The following is a 17,419-nucleotide window of genomic DNA, read 5'->3' as shown; positions in this document are numbered from 1 at the left end:
TCCAAAAGGATCAAAATGAGCTATTATTATACGAAGGTTATTCATGGTCACTCCTAGTCTTGCGCACGGACAAGTCAGGACATCTTTTCCTGACTAAGTTGGCAGTTCCTGGCTAGAATAAGCTACACTGTGGACCAGACTTGATACTGATAGTCAAAAGTCTGGCTACACAGGACTAGGACACTCCTTGTTCCACACACACACACACACACACACACACACAGGTGCATGCACAATTTTCAGAAAGAGGGTGGAATCAGTGTGGTACCTGTGTGTATCTCCCCAGTGTGTGTGAGAATGTATGATTGTAGTAGTGCTCCAGCAGTCTCTCCTGTAAGTAGTTGTGGCAGAGTTCAGAGAAGCCAGCAGCCCGGTCCTCCCCGCTGTGTCTGGGGTTCCTCAGGCCCGGGGTGTCCACCACGATCACAGAGGCCAGCGTTAGCTGCTGAGAGTGCAGCGCTCTGGTGAGAAGGGGCAGACATGGAATACCAAAAGACCAAATGCACACAATATAAATAACCACATATAAAATGAACCACAAAACTGCAAGATCGATTAAATTTGATGCCTAACTGATAAAGATCCAGATCTACTGTTATAATTGTGTGTATTTACCTGTTAATGAGAGACACAATTGTGGTAAAGAGTTCCTCATAGAGCCCAGCAGCCATGCCCTCTACACACTGAACAGGACTCAGTTTAGGACCTGACAAACACACACACACACACACACACACACACACACGTTTAAATTGCTTCCTTAGTTTTTAGTCAAAACTTTTGTGTGTGTGTTTGAACATGTATGATGTTCATAATAAAAAAAATAAAAGAAAACTTGTAAAAATGTTATGCTTATGGTTTGAGGATGGATGATTCTAGTAGTATTTTAACAGGGTCACACTGTCTCCCATACCTTCCTCTGGTTCATCAGTTGAGTGTCTCTCTCTGAAGCTTCCAGTCACTCTCTGCAGTAACTGTCTCAAGTGATGTTTGAAGACAGCCGTATGGAGCTCTTCCCCCTCACAGCCTAGGATGGCACTGGCTGTCTGCGCACTATCAAAACTCATAAACTGCTTACGGCCCACTGGAGCCACAGAACAGAGGAGGAAAAGAGAGGATTCACTTTTTTTTTTTTTTTTTTTTTACTATGTGTGTACTACAGTGTTCTAGGGGTGCACAGCTCAACAAAATTGACAAAGCAATTAAAAGCTGAAAAAACAAATGGAAATATACCAAAACACCACAACAAAAACTCAAAGCATAATGAAATTGTCACATCACAACCAAATTAAACCACAACACAACAAAATGAAAAAGCCACACCACAACGAAATTGAGCCAGAACACAACAAAAAAGCCACAACACAATGAAATTGAGCCAGAACACAACAAAAGTCACAACACATCAAAAGTGAACCAGAGCATAAAAGAGCCACAACACAACGAAAAAGCAACACCACAACTAAAGTGAGTCACAACACAACAAAAAAGCCACAACACACAAAAAAAGCTACAACACAACGAAAAAGCCACAACACAACGAAACTGAGCCAGAACACAACAAAAAAGCCACAACACAAAAAAGCTACAACACCACAAACAAGCCACAACACAAAAAAAGCTACAACACCACAAAAAGGCCACAACACAACAAAAATGTCACACCACAACGACATTGAGCCACAACACAACGAAAAAGCCACAACACAACAAAAAAGCCACAACACAACGAAATTGGGCCAGAACACAACGAAATTGAGCCAGAACACAACGAAATTGAGCCAGAACACAACAAGTCACAACACAACAAAAGTGAACCAGAGCATAAAAGAGCCACAACACAACGAAAAAGCAACACCACAACTAAAGTGAGTCACAACACAACGAAAAAGCCACAACACAACGAAAATGAGCCAGAACACAACAAAAAAGCCACACCACAACTAAAGTGAGTCACAACACAACAAAAAAGCCACAACACATCGAAAAAGCCACACCACAATGAAATTGAGCCAGAACACAACAAAAAAGCCACAACACAAAAAAGCTACAACACCACAAACAAGCCACAACACAAAAAAAGCTACAACACCACAAAAAAGCCACAACACAACAAAAATGTCACACCACAACGACATTGAGCCACAACACAACGAAAAAGCCACAACACAACAAAAAAGCCACAACACAACGAAAGACACAACACAATGAAACTGAGCCAGAACGCAAGTCACAACACAACAAAATTGAGCCAGAACACAACAAAAGCCAAAACACAACAAAAAAGCCACAACACAACGAAATTGAGCCACACCACAATGAAATTGAGCCACACAACAACAAAAAAGCGCCACACAACAACAAAAAAGCGCCACACAACAACAAAAAAGCCACACCACAATGAAATTGAGCCAGAACACAACAAAAAAGCCACAACACAACAAAAATGTCACACCACAACGAAATTGAGCCAGAACACAAGTCACAACACAACAAAAAAGCCACACAACAACGAAAAAGCCACAACACAACGAAAAAGCCACACCACAACTAAAGTGAGTCACAACACAACAAGTCACAACACAATGAAATTGAGCCAGAACACAATGAAAAAGCCACAACACAAGTCACAACACAACACAATTGAGCCAGAACACAACGAAAGTCACAACACAACGAAAGTGAGCCAGAGCATAAAAAAGCCACAACACAACGGAAAAGCGACACCACAATTAAAGTGAGTCACAACACAACGAAAAAGCCACACCACAACTAAATTGAGCCAGAACACAACAAAAAAGCCACAACACAACAAAAAAGCTACAACACAACGAAAAATTCTAAATCAATTTACAACAGTCATAATTAGAATTTAAAATCAATTATTAATAATTCTGTTTATAGAAAAGCATACATAGGACAAAATACAGATACTGATAAGTGCCATGAAGTGTGCAACACTGTAAAAACAGCACTGAGGGTGAATCTGCAACAGCATTTATACCACAAAAAGGTGGCAGTTATATCACAAATCTACATGGGAGCCTTCAGATAAAGTTTAATAAGTACAAAATGGCTGAATAAGCTTCAAAATATAAAAACTCAAAATATCCCAATCAGTCCTCAACAAAATAATATTTGAAACCTTAAAAATGATAAGCCAAACAGACCATGGATGTAGCCCTGATTTACCTCTGCATGCTCCTGCGACCCCAAGATGGTATATTGCTGCCAAAACATGCCAAATGGCTTTCTGCTCATCCATTGAGAATCCCAATGTGTTCATGGCAGCCAGCAGTTTCCCAAAACCCACTGAAGCTCTTTGCTTTTCATCCACCTAAAGTGAATATGAAAAATAATAGGTTTGTATGGCTGTAAACTCTAAGAAAAGAAAAGTGACAAATATGGTTGGAAATTTGTTTTTTGTTTTTCTTTAATTTAATTTCAGAAAATAATATAGATTTTATTTTAGGCCATGAAACTATGTGGGGGAGAGGGGGATCAGGAAGTGTCGCAAAGCAGACTCGAACTTGCATCTCCCACATGAGCACTAAAGCTTTATGTGTCTAGGCTAAAACACTGAAATGTCAGATTAATATGCATGTCTTTATTTCACTCTTTTAATAAATAGCTCATACCTTGGTTGGGCATGTAATACCAAATGAGTTGTGCTCCTTTAGCTGGTGCAGCTGTAGCTGAGTCCTGTGTTGAGAGAACAAGACAGTTACACTTGGAGTTACACAGGAAATTACATCAGACCAGATCTTGCCCCCTTAAGCTCTCTGGAGCTTTTGTTTTAAAGAAAAGGTCTAAAAAGTACAGGCATTCTGCCAAGTAGAGTTTGCAGAAGAGCATGTGCGTGCCTCGGAGGGGAAACTGAATTAAAAACAAACCGCTAACAATAGGGGGAATGATCTGAGGTTTAATAACGGGTAACTTTGTCTTCTGCATCTAATAATGATGTGATCAGGGAAGACAGGAAGCAAGAGAAAGGCTTCACAATACAAGCAGCAACCGGCTGCAAAATGTTACTGCTGTGAGCTGAGAGACTGAACTGACCTCATGTCTGTGCTGAGGCCTGCCAGCATCTGTGAGAACACTAGGAAGTTACTCTCTCCCTCCGGCCTCTGACACACCCGCCATTTCTCCAGCAGCATGGTCTGAAACAGACAGAGAGAAAGAACTTTAATAAAGTGTGAGTCAGAGTGAGTGAGATATAAATGCAAGAGAAGCAGACAGGAGCAGAGACAACTGGATGGATGGACGGACGGACAGACAGACAGATAGATAAAATGATAGAACAATGGACGGACAGATGGACGGATGGATAGATGTTTTATTTTCAAATGATTTCATAATTTCCCTAAAAAAACAAAAAACAATATTTCATCAATCTGCCTTCTACCTGTCTCTTTTCTTTTACGAGATAACCATATATCCAATTTTGTAAAACATGAACCTCTGTTCAATTACATTTATATTTAGGGCTCTTTATTGAGAGAGAGAGAGAGAGAGAGAGAGAGTGAGAGAGTGAGTGAGTGAGTGAGTGAGTGAGTGAGTGAGTGATAGATACCTGCAGGTGTGCGGCTGCTGCGAGTCCAGCGTGGTTGAAGTCCAGAGACAGCACCATAGCGAATCGGGTGGAGGACTCACTGTGAGCAGAACTCACACACCCGAAAGAGCGCAGCACAGTAAACACTGCCTGCAGCCGCTCTACTGCAGTTACACACACACACACACACACACACAAATCCCATTTCACAATATTCAAAGTGACAACAAACAAATGGGGTAAAAGCCTCAAAATTGTTGCCACAGTGTTTCAGATATCACTTAACATCAGTACACAGCCATACAGATTTACACACAAGCACTCTGATATTCAGTGGAGCAAAACCTATCACACTGCGAGAGGAAGATGCTATTACAATTACTGGAATAGGAGCTTGTAAACAGCACCCAGAGGCTCAATAATGACTAAGGCAGGCAAACAGAATTCAGCCAGTGTGCAAAATATACAATGATTTTCAAGGGGGTAAAGTTTTACTAAAGAATTTCTATAGTTCAGTTTTTTAGGACAGAATCTATTGACCCTTCACTAAGCCCCTAGAAATGCTATGGAATAGACTACATGTCAGCACTCCTACCCAAATTGCCCAAATTACTACATGTAATATCAATAATGGACACCAGCATTTATTCCGAAGTAAATTAGTGCAATATCACTTAACACCGATAGTAAAAGTTCAATGTACCATAATACCACACTAATGTTATCAGCTGTAATTCACTATCAAATGAGGCATCCGGAACTGTGATAAGCTTTTGCAAATTGCCTTGATTCAAATTTGATAGTTTTCTATCATGAAAACTCCACAATCCAACTATTTCTGTATATAAAACCAACAGCTTTGCTAACAAATCATTCTTTTAAGCTGCACAAATCAGACCGAATGATTCGTTTGCACACAGATCTGGGAAGATTTTCAATGAATATCGACTTAATTTTGGGCTTGGAGTAAGCTTATAACGCACTCCTTTTGTTTTCCAAGGGAAAAAACAAAACAGCGTATGAATTTGGAACAACATGAGGGTGAGTAAATAATGACAGAACCATCATTTTATCCCTTTAAGTAATAGTCTGGATCTTATGCATCTCCCAGGGTAACATTTGTGTCCTGCTTTGCTTTTGGTTTATTGGACAGGAGTTATAAACACAGAGTTCCACTCACAGGTCAGGCTTCCTCCAGCAGTGCCTGCTTGTTTGAGCAGCTCCTGTGAAAATGACTGACAGGAAGTGGTCTTGCCCGTGCCGCTGCGGCCCAAAGCCACCAGTGTCTGGTCTTTCCGCTGGCTCACCATGGACACATACAACCTCCTCACCAGAGCCTGCAGCGGGCCAGGGGCCTCCCAGGACTCCCAGCTTCTACTCCGAAGCCCCTAAGACAAAAAGAAAAACAGCCCAAAAAGGCTGTTTAATGCACCTAACCTAGTTCATGCTCTATTGACCTCTCACATGACAATGACATTTGCTGTCAATGACGTCAAACCTGGTATGACATGTCTAAAATTGCAATTTTTCAATTCATAAGCATGAATACGATTTCTGAGCTGTGGCGGGAGCGAAGATTATCAGTGAATAATGACTTACATTTCAAACTGTTCATCTAGATCTACCATTTTCCAAAGCTATTGTATGGTGTCAGAAGACTTGGACTATTTTAATGGTGCTTCTTTGTCTTTTTATGGAGCTTGACAGTATAAATCGCAATCAACTTTTCAATATATGGAACAGAAAAGCTCTGACATTCTACGTAACATCTTTTTTTGTGTTTCACAGAGGAAAGAAAACCATACGGGTTTGGAATGATACATGAGAGTGAGTTAATGATGAAAGAACTACTTCTTTAATATATGTATGTGATACTGTATTTTAAACTACTGTAAGTAGAACTAAATGTGTAATTTTACCAATAGACTTCAATGATACCTTGCCAGGTGGAGACAGAGGCGGCCACATCGCCAGCAGGTTGGGTCCAGCATAGGTGAGAGGGTGATACCCTTTAGCTCGACTGGTCAAAGTGTGAAGGGCACTCGACTCGTTCACGCTCACAAGATCGCTCAAGTCCTCACAGAGGTCCAGCTCAGGTGGATTCAGCTAAACACAAACATCAACAGAGGTCAGCATTGGTCAAACTCATCATATGAGGATACATGTTAAAAGTGTTTCAGTATCACCTTTTCAATCTCATATTGGGTTACATCATGGATGGACCCGTCTGACTCTAGTCGAACCCTCACCCTGCCGTCAGGCAGCTCTGTGGTGCCCTCGTCCGGCTTCAGATGAGTGGCTGTTACAAAATCAGAAACCAACCAATCAGAGAGGCAGGTTAAGTTAGAGGTTAGTGCTCCGTGTAAATCAAATACTTTGTGTTCATGTCCATAGATCTAATTTCATATTTACAAAATGTTGATTTTTTATTGCTTTCTTTCTTTAAAAAAAAAAAAAAAACTGCAGAACTAGAGTTTATGGTGCTTTAGAGAACACTGAGAATCCATTGATTTTTTTTGGAATGGTGCACTGCAAAGCTGAAAGGGTGGGGTGCCTTTTTTTTTTTTTTTTTTTTTTTTGATGGCATGAAAACAATGATCTCTGGGATGTTCCCGAAAACAATAATAAGGCAATGTGTAAAAATAGTATCCTCCAAGATACCACGCTATTAATAACCTGCAACTCAACGCCACAGGAGAGCTGTTCTAGTGTTCAAATTCATGGTCAAATACAGGGGCTGATAACCAAAACAACAGCATAACTACTTCAAATTCCAGTGCATGTCATTTAGTTCAACAGGACTTCTCTTTTTCAATGTCAGGTTGGACACCCAACCAAAAGTAAAAGAGATGGTGACTAACCGAGTGAAAAGCCGTCTTTATGAAAATACCACACCTTGCCAGCTTCATACCATACATCCCTCTGTGGAGAGATAGAGACAGGGAATTAGAGTTGAGATGTGGATACTGACAATGATATTTTTCAGTCAAAACAAAGTGGAAAGAGTGTCAGGAGGAGTCTTAAGATGAATACATTTTCTATACACTTTTAAAAATAAAGGTTCTAATTAGAACCAAAACATGGTTTTACTGTCTGATGCCATTGAAGAACCTTTCACCACAACCTTCAGAGTCTAATCCTTCAGAAAATCATCTACAGTATGTACTGGTGCTTTAAAGATGGATCTTTAGAACCAATAATGTAACATCATGAACTTTTTAATCTCCAAAATACCACCTCAATTCAAGAACCCTATACATGGAAAAATGGCTCTTGAAAATAAAACTGAACCTAAGGTGCTGCAAAGAACCATTGAAGATCACCTTTAGCTTGCTCACAGCGGGTCTAAATACAAATATTATTTACTTATTTATATTATTATTTATTTTAAGGTACAATGTACACTCATGCTGTTTATTTAAACCACCCTATTATGAGTCTATGACATAACTATATTACAGCTTCTTTTTCTGTTAAATCATAATTTTCTGTAAAGCTGCTTTGAAATGATGCGTTGTGAAAAGCACTATACAAATAAAAATGACTTGACTTTATTTTTAAGGCCACTTAAACTAAATACAAATTCAATCAAAACTAATACATTTTTGATTGAAAGTGCATTGTTTGTCCCACCAAAAACTGAGACTCTCAACAACACTCTCTAGTACTGCATACTTTGGCAAACGATGGCGTTAGGAAACCTAAAATTAAGTTTTCAACCAAAAACATATTAGTGTATTTAATTTTTAATGTTGGTTCGAAATTTATCCAAACCTCGATGTAAAGACTTTTTTTTTTTTTCAAAAGCCAAGTCCACACTAATAAGTTTTTGGTTGAAAGCACACGTTTTGCTATATTTATACCTCTCATCCACACTGGAATGGCGCATTACCGACAACAGAGGCCACGCCCACATTAACATGTTTTCATTTGAAAACACTCCATGTTTCACCATGTTTACGCCTCTCGTCAACACTAGAACAACGTTTTCCTTCACAAAAAATGGAGCGTTTCAAAATCGCTCTTCATTACCACATGCTTTGGAAAATTATGATATTAGGAAACTGAAAAGAGATTCCAAAGAAAACAATTTAGTATGGATGTGGCTGGAGATAATCAAAAACGCTCTGTAGTATCGTACATACCTTGGCCAAAGATAATGAAAGGAATTTTCAACCGAAGACGTATTAGTGTGGATGTGGCCTAAGAGCGCAGAGAAGACTTTGGTTAGAATTTATCCAGAACCCGATGAAAAGAATACATTTTTCCATGGCAACATCTACACAAATTAATTTTTGATTGAAAGTTACGCCACTCATCCACACTAGACCGGTGTTTCCTCCACCGAAAATTATGCTTTTCGAAACAATGGTGCTAGAAAACAGAAAATGGAGTTTAACCAAAAATTTTATTAGTGTGGACATGGCCTAAGAGTGTGGAGATGACACTTAAAATCCATCCAAAACTCAATGAAAAGAATACATTTTCTGATGCCACGTCCACACTAATATGTTACAGTCAAAAGCGCAGTGAAATTGCAACGTTTACGGCTCTCATCCACACTTGAACATCGTTTCCTCCACCGAAATCTGAGACTTTCGAAACGCTCTCTAGGTCCGTGTACTTTGGAAAACAATGACATTAAAAAACAAAAACAAAGGAAAGACTTGTTAGAACCAAAACTCGATGAATTGAATCACTGCTTTCAGGCCACATTTACACTAACATGTTTTCGGTTAAAAACTCATTGGTTTTGCTATTCTTATGCCTTTTATTCACACTGAAACTGTTTTTTCCTCCACTGAAATTGGAGACTTGCTCTCTATTACTGCAATCTTTGGCACATGATGATGATAGGAAATTGAATACTGAGTTAGCGACCAAATACGTATTAGTGCCGATGTTGCATTTTCATCCTAATACGTAATACGTTTTCATTGAAAAACTTTTAATTTCCTAACATTATTCTTTTCCGAAGTTTACTCCACCCCAAAGGTAGAGTTCCAAAAACTCTATGACTGCACACACTGAAAAACAATGACAGTTTTACTGGTACTGTAGAACTGAATGTGGTTTTACAGTCGGTTTTTACTGTAGTGATTGCTACGTACCACTGGTACCTTGGGTTCCTCTCTTATGGGGGTTACTAGTTGACCGTCTGGCTCTTGCCTAACCTTTTTCACTTCCTGTTTCACTGCGTTAAATTCCTTTTGTACCTTGACCGCTTCCTTCCTGTCTTTTTCCACTGGTAGCTCTGGAGACTTAGCTTTTTCTAAATTACTTTCTATACTGGAAGCCGGTTCCTGGCCGTTGATTTCTGGAGAGGTGGGTTTAGAGTCTGTATTCTGATAGTTTGGGTCAGGTGACATTATCCTCCTGGAAGAAGATGTTTTCTTCTCTGTCATTGTGGTGTGGCGACTTCGTTCCCCATTCACCAGTTGCTCTGCTCGGAGTGCCATCTCTGCTTCGAGTATTGGGGGAGTTTCGTCAGGAAGTAAGAAATGCTGGACCAGGTTATCGCTCAGTTTCCGGGGCTGTGAAAGGTGTTTAAAAACACAAGAGGTCAGATGAGAGTCATGTCCTCATTACTACAAGACATATAAGACATACAGAAGAAATAGATGTACAACTGGAAAATTCAACTTTAGATGACGTGATTCAGTTTCTAATGAACACAAATTTGGGCACTAGCAAGGTTCTGGATGCACTAAACATTGCGTCTCAAACAAATCTGTGACAGAGTTATGAGGTTCGCATTAAAACGCAGCTGGTATTTCTCAAAAACTTTACTGTACAGTCTACCATAACTGATTTCCTTCTGGTATCTTTTGTTTTGTGTTTCTTCATTGTAGCTTTAAAAGTGTATAGTGGCATTTTGATATCATCATCATCCACCATTTCTGATGATTTCAGAGATGGAAGAAAACATGCAACATTTTTCGGTAAGTGAATGGTGTTTTTTTCACGATGCATTTTGGGAATTTCAAGGGCGCAAATGTTTCAGTGCATTGGAACAATTTTGAGAGTGGGACAGCCCTAGAAATGGCTAAACCCCTAGGCAGTGTACTTACTACTGAACTAGGGTGCGGATTTAGAAAAACCAATGGTTTCTAGCTGGTCCAAGGTGATCATTTATGGTTATTAACAGGTCTGGATGGATTATCAGCTGGACTTCCAGCTGATGAGGCTAAGACTGACCTGGTAGACCAAATTGGTCTAGTTGGTTTGAGCTGGTAAACCAACTTGGACCAGCAACAAACCAGCTTGACCACCATAAACTGGTTTGACCTGGTTTCTCCAGCAAGATCAAACCCATTGAGGTTGAGACTAAAGGAGATCTCACCGCCTTCTCCTCTTTGAGCTCTGGCTCTTTGTGACGCGTCTCTTTCTCGGTCTCTCTCACCAGCTGTTTGAGGAATCCTCCCGGTACGGCGGAGAGAGGCGGCGGCGACTGTACAGTGGCGGCAGCAGTGGCTGGTGGCTTCTTCTCCTCCTTGATCTGTTTAGATGGGAACAGAGGAGCTCCAGTCATGCATTCCATATATCAAACACATCATCCATCTAAAGGACTGACACAATAATGTGCATTCAAATGGGTCAGAAGGTAACAACATTCCTTTACAAAAAAGGTGGTAACATGGTACAGTGATGATTTCAGATGGTAGACTCGTGGACAGTGATTCCACATGTTTGAAGTTAGTTTTCCTAACTTAAAATTACTATGCAGTCTTAACACAATCACTTTGTGTATAAAGAACCTAGTTGAACTAGGTAAATCCAACAAAATTAGACTTGTCAAGGTTACTCAAATAAATCTATTTTATTTCTTTAGGTACTTACTAGTGAAAGTGAATGTTAGCGTGCTAAATACATGCTGGTTAGAAGCATTTCAGGGTGTGTTTATTAACTATGCTATGGTTAGCACAACATTTGCTGAATGAAGCGAGCAATCAATTTCATGTGCAACTTTCATCTGTCCTCATCGTTAGCTCAAACTTCACTCTTCACCATAATGATAACCCCCAAAATGCCAACATACTGTAACAGAAACTTTTCTAAATTTCATAATAACCAAACATTAAACACTAACAATTATCACGCTTTATATTCATCTGGCACAAAAACATGAAACACTTTAGCAGCAAAAATCCTTTTTTTTTGTTGTATAATACTGTGATAATGTATGATAATATTCATATAACATGGTATTGACATGCCTCTCCAAGGTATTTCATATAATATCATGGTTTACCAACAAGGTAGTGTCCAAAGCAAAAGCTAACCATGCATGAACTGGTTACTGTGGGATAAATAACTGTGGGGAAAAACAGCGGCCACTGTACATCCAGAATTCTGGCGTTTTGAACTGTCTATGCATCAGTGTAATATGTATGAGTTAGGTATTGTTGAACCACTCACTGTAGAAAGGCATATTTGTTATACATTTCATCATGTAGCTGGAGAACAATTGAGGGCATTGAAAGGTTGAACATGATCAGCTGATACTGTTCTCTTGTAAACACAAACTTAAGCCAGCCAGAAATAAGCCGAAAGTGTGTCTTCTTGTGTCTATACACACTCATGCAATAATTCAGCTGACTGTATGTCTTTTTCTTCATTTGGCAAACCAAACTCAGCCCAGATCTCAGCTGATTTTGGTTGACCATACTCAAGCCATGTTCAGCCAAATGAATGCCTGTCTTTGCTTTGTTTCTTTTGGGTGACCAGACTCACACCAGACTTCAGCCAAATGCTGAAAGGTGCACAAAGGTGTTAAAATTACACTGCCAGAACCAAATAAGAAGTGCCAAAAGCCCTTCTCTCATGCGGCACTCTAGCTTGCTAAACCCAATATTTAGCTTGCTAATGCTAACAAGCTAAATACTACCCTTATTTAAAATTAACTGTAGTTCAGTATAGTACAGTTATCAAAGTTTAAATGTGTTATTTGTAGTAAGACTATAGTAACCAAATGTAAAACCATGTAATTTAGAAATCTATAGCTACAAGTGCCAGAATAAAATGACGACAAGTCATAAATAATGATAATAAAAAATAACATACTCCTTTAATAGACTATTTAGCATGCATATACAACCTTTCCAATAAAATACTATATGTAACTAAAATCTTAAGCATGTATGCTTATAGAATTTGATTTATATATACATTCAATCCCTTTTTTGAGAAGGCAAATTATCTGGGCTTGTTTAGGATAATAAAAGACCTAATGACCAACCCTCAGCTTACAAAATAACGTCACCAATGCTAAGAATACCAGCCTCTTAGTGCGCAACAGGAAATAGCACACTATAGAGACACAGTTAGCAGTTACACGGGTCACACTGTGCATATTAAAGCCTGCTTAAAAATTTGGTATGAAATATTAATGAATTATTTGGTGTTTTGAGTCATTTAGTGAGAGGCAGACCTTTTGTAAATAATGAAATTCATGTATATTCAAACAGAAGCCCATATACTGTATAACAGAACAAGATGTCAAACATTAGCAAACAGGCTTGTGAACCTAACTTTAGTAAATAAAAATCCCCATTGAGCAATACTAATGATAATTTCAGGAATACACTTGGTTACCCCTACTTGGGGTCCAACCAGTGATATTTTACATTACCAACATAACCACAATTTTAGAGTTGTCACTATCATCATACGAAAGCAAGAAAAAGACTGATGACAGTTTCAGTAGTACTGTAGGCACTTGTTACTGGAACATCAGGCTAAGATTAGCCTAGTTTCACATAGCCAGACTTTTAACTTTTGGCATGAAGTCTGGTCCACATAGCAGCTGATTCTTGCCAAGAACTGCCCACTTAGACAGAAAGAGACCATGACCAATATATAAAACGACCAACCACAGTTATTTTTTATTAGATTTTTTTGTGCCATTTAAGGGCGAGGGTTTATCCAAAGTAGTTGATACCACAATAGTAGTCCGGCATTAAAAAATGTGCTGTATTCAAATAATTGCACAGCAATGTCAAAGACATTAGCAGAAATGTGTGTATCAGATGATCAAACGTTGCGCAACAACAAAAGCCCCGCAGAGGATCAGAATATATAGATGATTTCACAGACATAACTCAGAAAATTAAGTGGAATACAGTGCATCCGGAAAGTATTCACAGCGCTTCACTTTTTCCACATTTTGTTATGTTACAGCCTTATTCCAAAATGGATTAAAATCATTATTTTCCTCAAAATTCTACAAACAATACCCCATAATGACAACGTGAAAGAAGTTTGTTTGAAATCTTTGCAAATTTATTAAAAATAAAAAACGAAGAAAAAAAAAAAAAACATATACATAAGTATTCACAGCCTTTGCTCAATATTTTGATGAAGCACCTTTTGGACCAATTACAGCCTCAAGTCTTTTTGAGTATGATGCTACAAGCTTGGCACACCCATTTTTGGGCAGTTTCTCCCATTCTTCTTTGCAGGACCTCTCAAGCTTCATCAGGTTGGATGGGGAGCGTCGGTGCACAGCCATTTTCAGATCTCTCCAGAGATGTTCAATCGGGTTCAAGTCTGGGCTCTGGCTGGGCCACTCAAGGACATTCACAGAGTTGTCCCGGAGCCACTCCTTTGTTATCTTGGCTGTGTGCTTAGGGTCAGTGTCCTGTTGGAAGATGAACCTTCGCCTCTGTCTGAGGTCCAGAGCACTCTGGAGCAGGTTTTCATCAAGGATGTCTCTGTACATTGCTGCATTCATCTTTCCCTCGATCCTGACTAGTCTCCCAGTTCCTGCCGCTGAAAAACATCCCCACAGCATGATGCTGCCACCACCATGCTTCACTGTAGGGATGGTATTGGCCAGGTGATGAGCGGTGCCTGGTTTCCTCCAGACATGACGCTTGCCATTCAGGCCAAAGAGTTCAATCTTTGTTTCTCATGGTCTGAGAGTCCTTCAGGTGCCTTTCGGCAAACTCCAGGCGGGCTGTCATGTGCCTTTTACTGAGGAGTGGCTTCCGTCTGGCCACTCTACCATACAGGCCTGATTGGTGGAGTGCTGTAGAGAAGGTTGTTCTTCTGGAAGGTTCTCCTGTCTCCACAGAGAAATGCTGGAGCTCTGTCAGAGTGACCATCGGGTTCTTGGTCACCTCCCTGACTAAGGCCCCGATCACTCAGTTTGGCCAGGTGGCCAGCTCTAGGAAGAGTCCTGGTGGTTCCAAACTTCTTCCATTTACAGATGATGGAGGCCACTGTGCTCACTGGGACCTTCAATGCTGCAGAAATGTTTCTATACCCTTCCCCAGATCTGTGCCTCGATACAATCCTGTCTCGGAGGTCTACAGGCAATTCCTTGGACTTCATGGCTTGGTTTGTGCTCTGACATGCACTGTTAACTGTGGGACCTTATATAAACAGGTGTGTGCCTTTCCAAATCATGTCCAATCAACTGAATTTACCACAGGTGGACACCAATCAAGTTGTAGAAACATCTCAAGGATGATCAGTGGAAACATTATTATGCATTTTTTGGCAGACGCTTTTATCCAAAGGATCCAGGATGCACCTGAGCTCAATTTTGAGTGTCATGGCAAAGGCTGTGAATAATTATGTAGATGTGATTTTTTTATTTTTTTTATTTTTAATAAATTTGCAAAGATTTCAAACAAACTTCTTTCACGTTGTCATTATGGGGTATTGTTTAAAGAATTTTGAGGAAAATAATGAATTTAATCCATTTTGAAATAAGGCTGTAACATAACAAAATGTGGAAAAAGTGAAGCGCTGTGAATACTTTCCGGATGCACTGTATACAGTTCTGTTCGAGTATACTTGTGTAACTTGTGTAGTGCATGTGTCAAAATTCAGTGCAATATTTTGAGTGAGTGTTTTCAACATCTGTTTCAGATAAACCAATCCCTAAATGTCAAAGGAAAAACACAACCAAGTATTTGTTGCTTTTCATGTCAGTCGGAAATACCTGTCCTCAGGGGCGTAGATTCCAGGGGGGATGGGGGGGCAGGTAACCCCCCCCCCAATAATCAAAACAAGCAAGTACAACCCCCCCCAATATTTACACCACGATCAATGGAAACATGTAAATGCTTCACACTTCAGTCCCCCCAATGTTCAAGCCAAATCCATGCCCTTGCCTGTCCTATCTAAGTGGACGGCTCTTGGTCAGACTTATAGACTTAATGCTTCAAGTCAAAAGTCTGGCAACACGACTCCAGGATGTATCTCCAATAGCATAGTGATTATAAGTTGTGGTGGTTAATAAACTGCAAATAAAGCACCAGTCATGTTAGAGTTTAGCTCCAGGCGTGGCTGGACATGCAGCAGTCCTGAACCTCCCTTCTGTTCCCAGAGTTTTAAGCGTGAGGAGAGCGCCATGACGGGATGAGAGGTGAAGGATCTGAGGGGGAGATCTCAGCCAGGTGTGATGTGAGGGAGGACACAAAGTGGAGCAAAATATGGAAACAGTGACACTGTGGACCTGCCGATAAGAAAGAGACAAATATGAGACAGAGAGAAAGAGTGAATCACAAAGTCCTGGGGTGAATCTCATGAATTTTTTTTTTACAGATGTGTCATGTTTCACCTCAAAAATCAAAAGAAAAACATTAGTAATTATATTTTGTATTAAGAAAAAGACTGTTTTAAGGATAATAAAGATTAAAGTTTTATTTTTGACAACTAAGCACATTTTCCCCCATATTCTCATTACTGAAATACAGTAATGAAAATCATACTGACCCAATGATTTTTTTTTTTTTTATCATCATCAGCATAAATTAGGTAAATTAAATTAAAAACAAATACTACCATGATGTATACTTACAATTTTCACACGCAACAGTCTCTAGAGTGTGAAGAGAGAGGTGCGAAAAACAAAAAACAACCAGTGAGCGGAAGTCCTGTGGGTGAAAATGTCTTGTTAATGAAAGAGGTCAGAGGAGAATGGCTAGACTGGTCCAAGCTGACAGCAAGGTGACAGTAACCCAAATAAACACGTGTTACAACAGTGCTATGCAAAAAAAGCATTTCTGAAAAAACAACACATCGAACATTGAGGCAGATGGGCTACAGCAGCAGAAGACCCCTCCAGGTACCACAACTGTCAGCTTAGAACAGGAAACTGAAGCTGCAGTGGGCACAGGCTCACCAAAACTGGACAGTAGACGATTGAAAAAACATGGCCTGAGCTGACAAATCTGGATTTCTGCTGAGGTAATAATAATAAACTTTATTTTATATAGTGCCTTTAAAGAGGTCTCTCAAGGCGCTTTACATAGAGAGAAAAAAAAATAAAAAATACAGAGCTTAATACAAATAGAAAAAACATGCATCTCAAAACAACTAATGATAAAACGTAAATAAAATGATAGTATTAAATTAATTGAAAACAATAGTATCAATTAAATGCCTCCCAGAAAAAAAGTTTTAAGATTTGATTTAAATTTACTAAAAGACTGAACTTCTCTAAGTTCTCAGGGTAGAGAGTTCCATAGTTTTCTAGCATAAGAAGAGAAGACCCTGTCAACCATAGAGCGTAAACAAGTCTGAGGAACAGTTAAAAAAACAGATTTAGAGGAGCAAAGATCGCATTTTGGGGGTGTACGGGGTTAAAAGCTCAGACAAATATTGGGGAACCAAAACATGCAAAGCCTTGTAGGTAAGCATAAGAATTTTAAAATCAACACCCAAAAATAGTAGGTACACAAATGGTAGGCCCACTGAAGCCTCAGCTTTCCGTTCTTGGTTGACAGAAGTGGAACCCGACATGGTCTTCTGCTGTTGTAGCTCATCCGCCTCAAGGTTCGACATGTTGTGCATTCTGAGATGCTATTCTGATCACTACAATTGTACAGAGTCTTTATCTGAGTTACCGTATCT

At 39.5% G+C, this 17,419-nt stretch overlaps 1 protein-coding gene across 5 annotated transcripts in view; it reads right to left on the bottom strand.

Annotated features, from left to right (window-relative positions):
- The window catches only part of LOC127433295 (unconventional myosin-XVIIIb-like), a 62,688-nt gene that overhangs the window by 40,591 nt on the left and 4,678 nt on the right, over positions 1-17,419 (bottom strand). For 2 of the 5 annotated variants that reach the window (XM_051685060.1, XM_051685059.1), the window contains exons 2-14: positions 10,896-11,051; positions 9,664-10,086; positions 7,414-7,474; positions 6,739-6,851; positions 6,491-6,658; positions 5,733-5,940; positions 4,574-4,716; positions 4,060-4,160; positions 3,639-3,702; positions 3,193-3,337; positions 914-1,084; positions 616-706; positions 269-461 (exon numbers count right to left, since the gene is read on the bottom strand). In XM_051685060.1, coding sequence (XP_051541020.1) covers positions 269-461; positions 616-706; positions 914-1,084; positions 3,193-3,337; positions 3,639-3,702; positions 4,060-4,160; positions 4,574-4,716; positions 5,733-5,940; positions 6,491-6,658; positions 6,739-6,851; positions 7,414-7,474; positions 9,664-10,086; positions 10,896-11,051 — 2,037 coding nt within the window. Of the gene's footprint in view, positions 1-268; positions 462-615; positions 707-913; positions 1,085-3,192; positions 3,338-3,638; positions 3,703-4,059; positions 4,161-4,573; positions 4,717-5,732; positions 5,941-6,490; positions 6,659-6,738; positions 6,852-7,413; positions 7,475-9,663; positions 10,087-10,895; positions 11,054-15,879; positions 16,020-17,419 lie in introns of all 5 variants that reach the window. The other 3 variants (XM_051685062.1, XM_051685063.1, XM_051685061.1) reach the window with 3 other exon arrangements.

Source organism: Myxocyprinus asiaticus, chromosome 43 (assembly GCF_019703515.2).
Source record: "Myxocyprinus asiaticus isolate MX2 ecotype Aquarium Trade chromosome 43, UBuf_Myxa_2, whole genome shotgun sequence".
Lineage (NCBI taxonomy): Eukaryota > Metazoa > Chordata > Actinopteri > Cypriniformes > Catostomidae > Myxocyprinus > Myxocyprinus asiaticus.
Note: the sequence above shows the minus strand (reverse complement) of the source record. Positions and strands in the feature narration are given on the sequence as shown.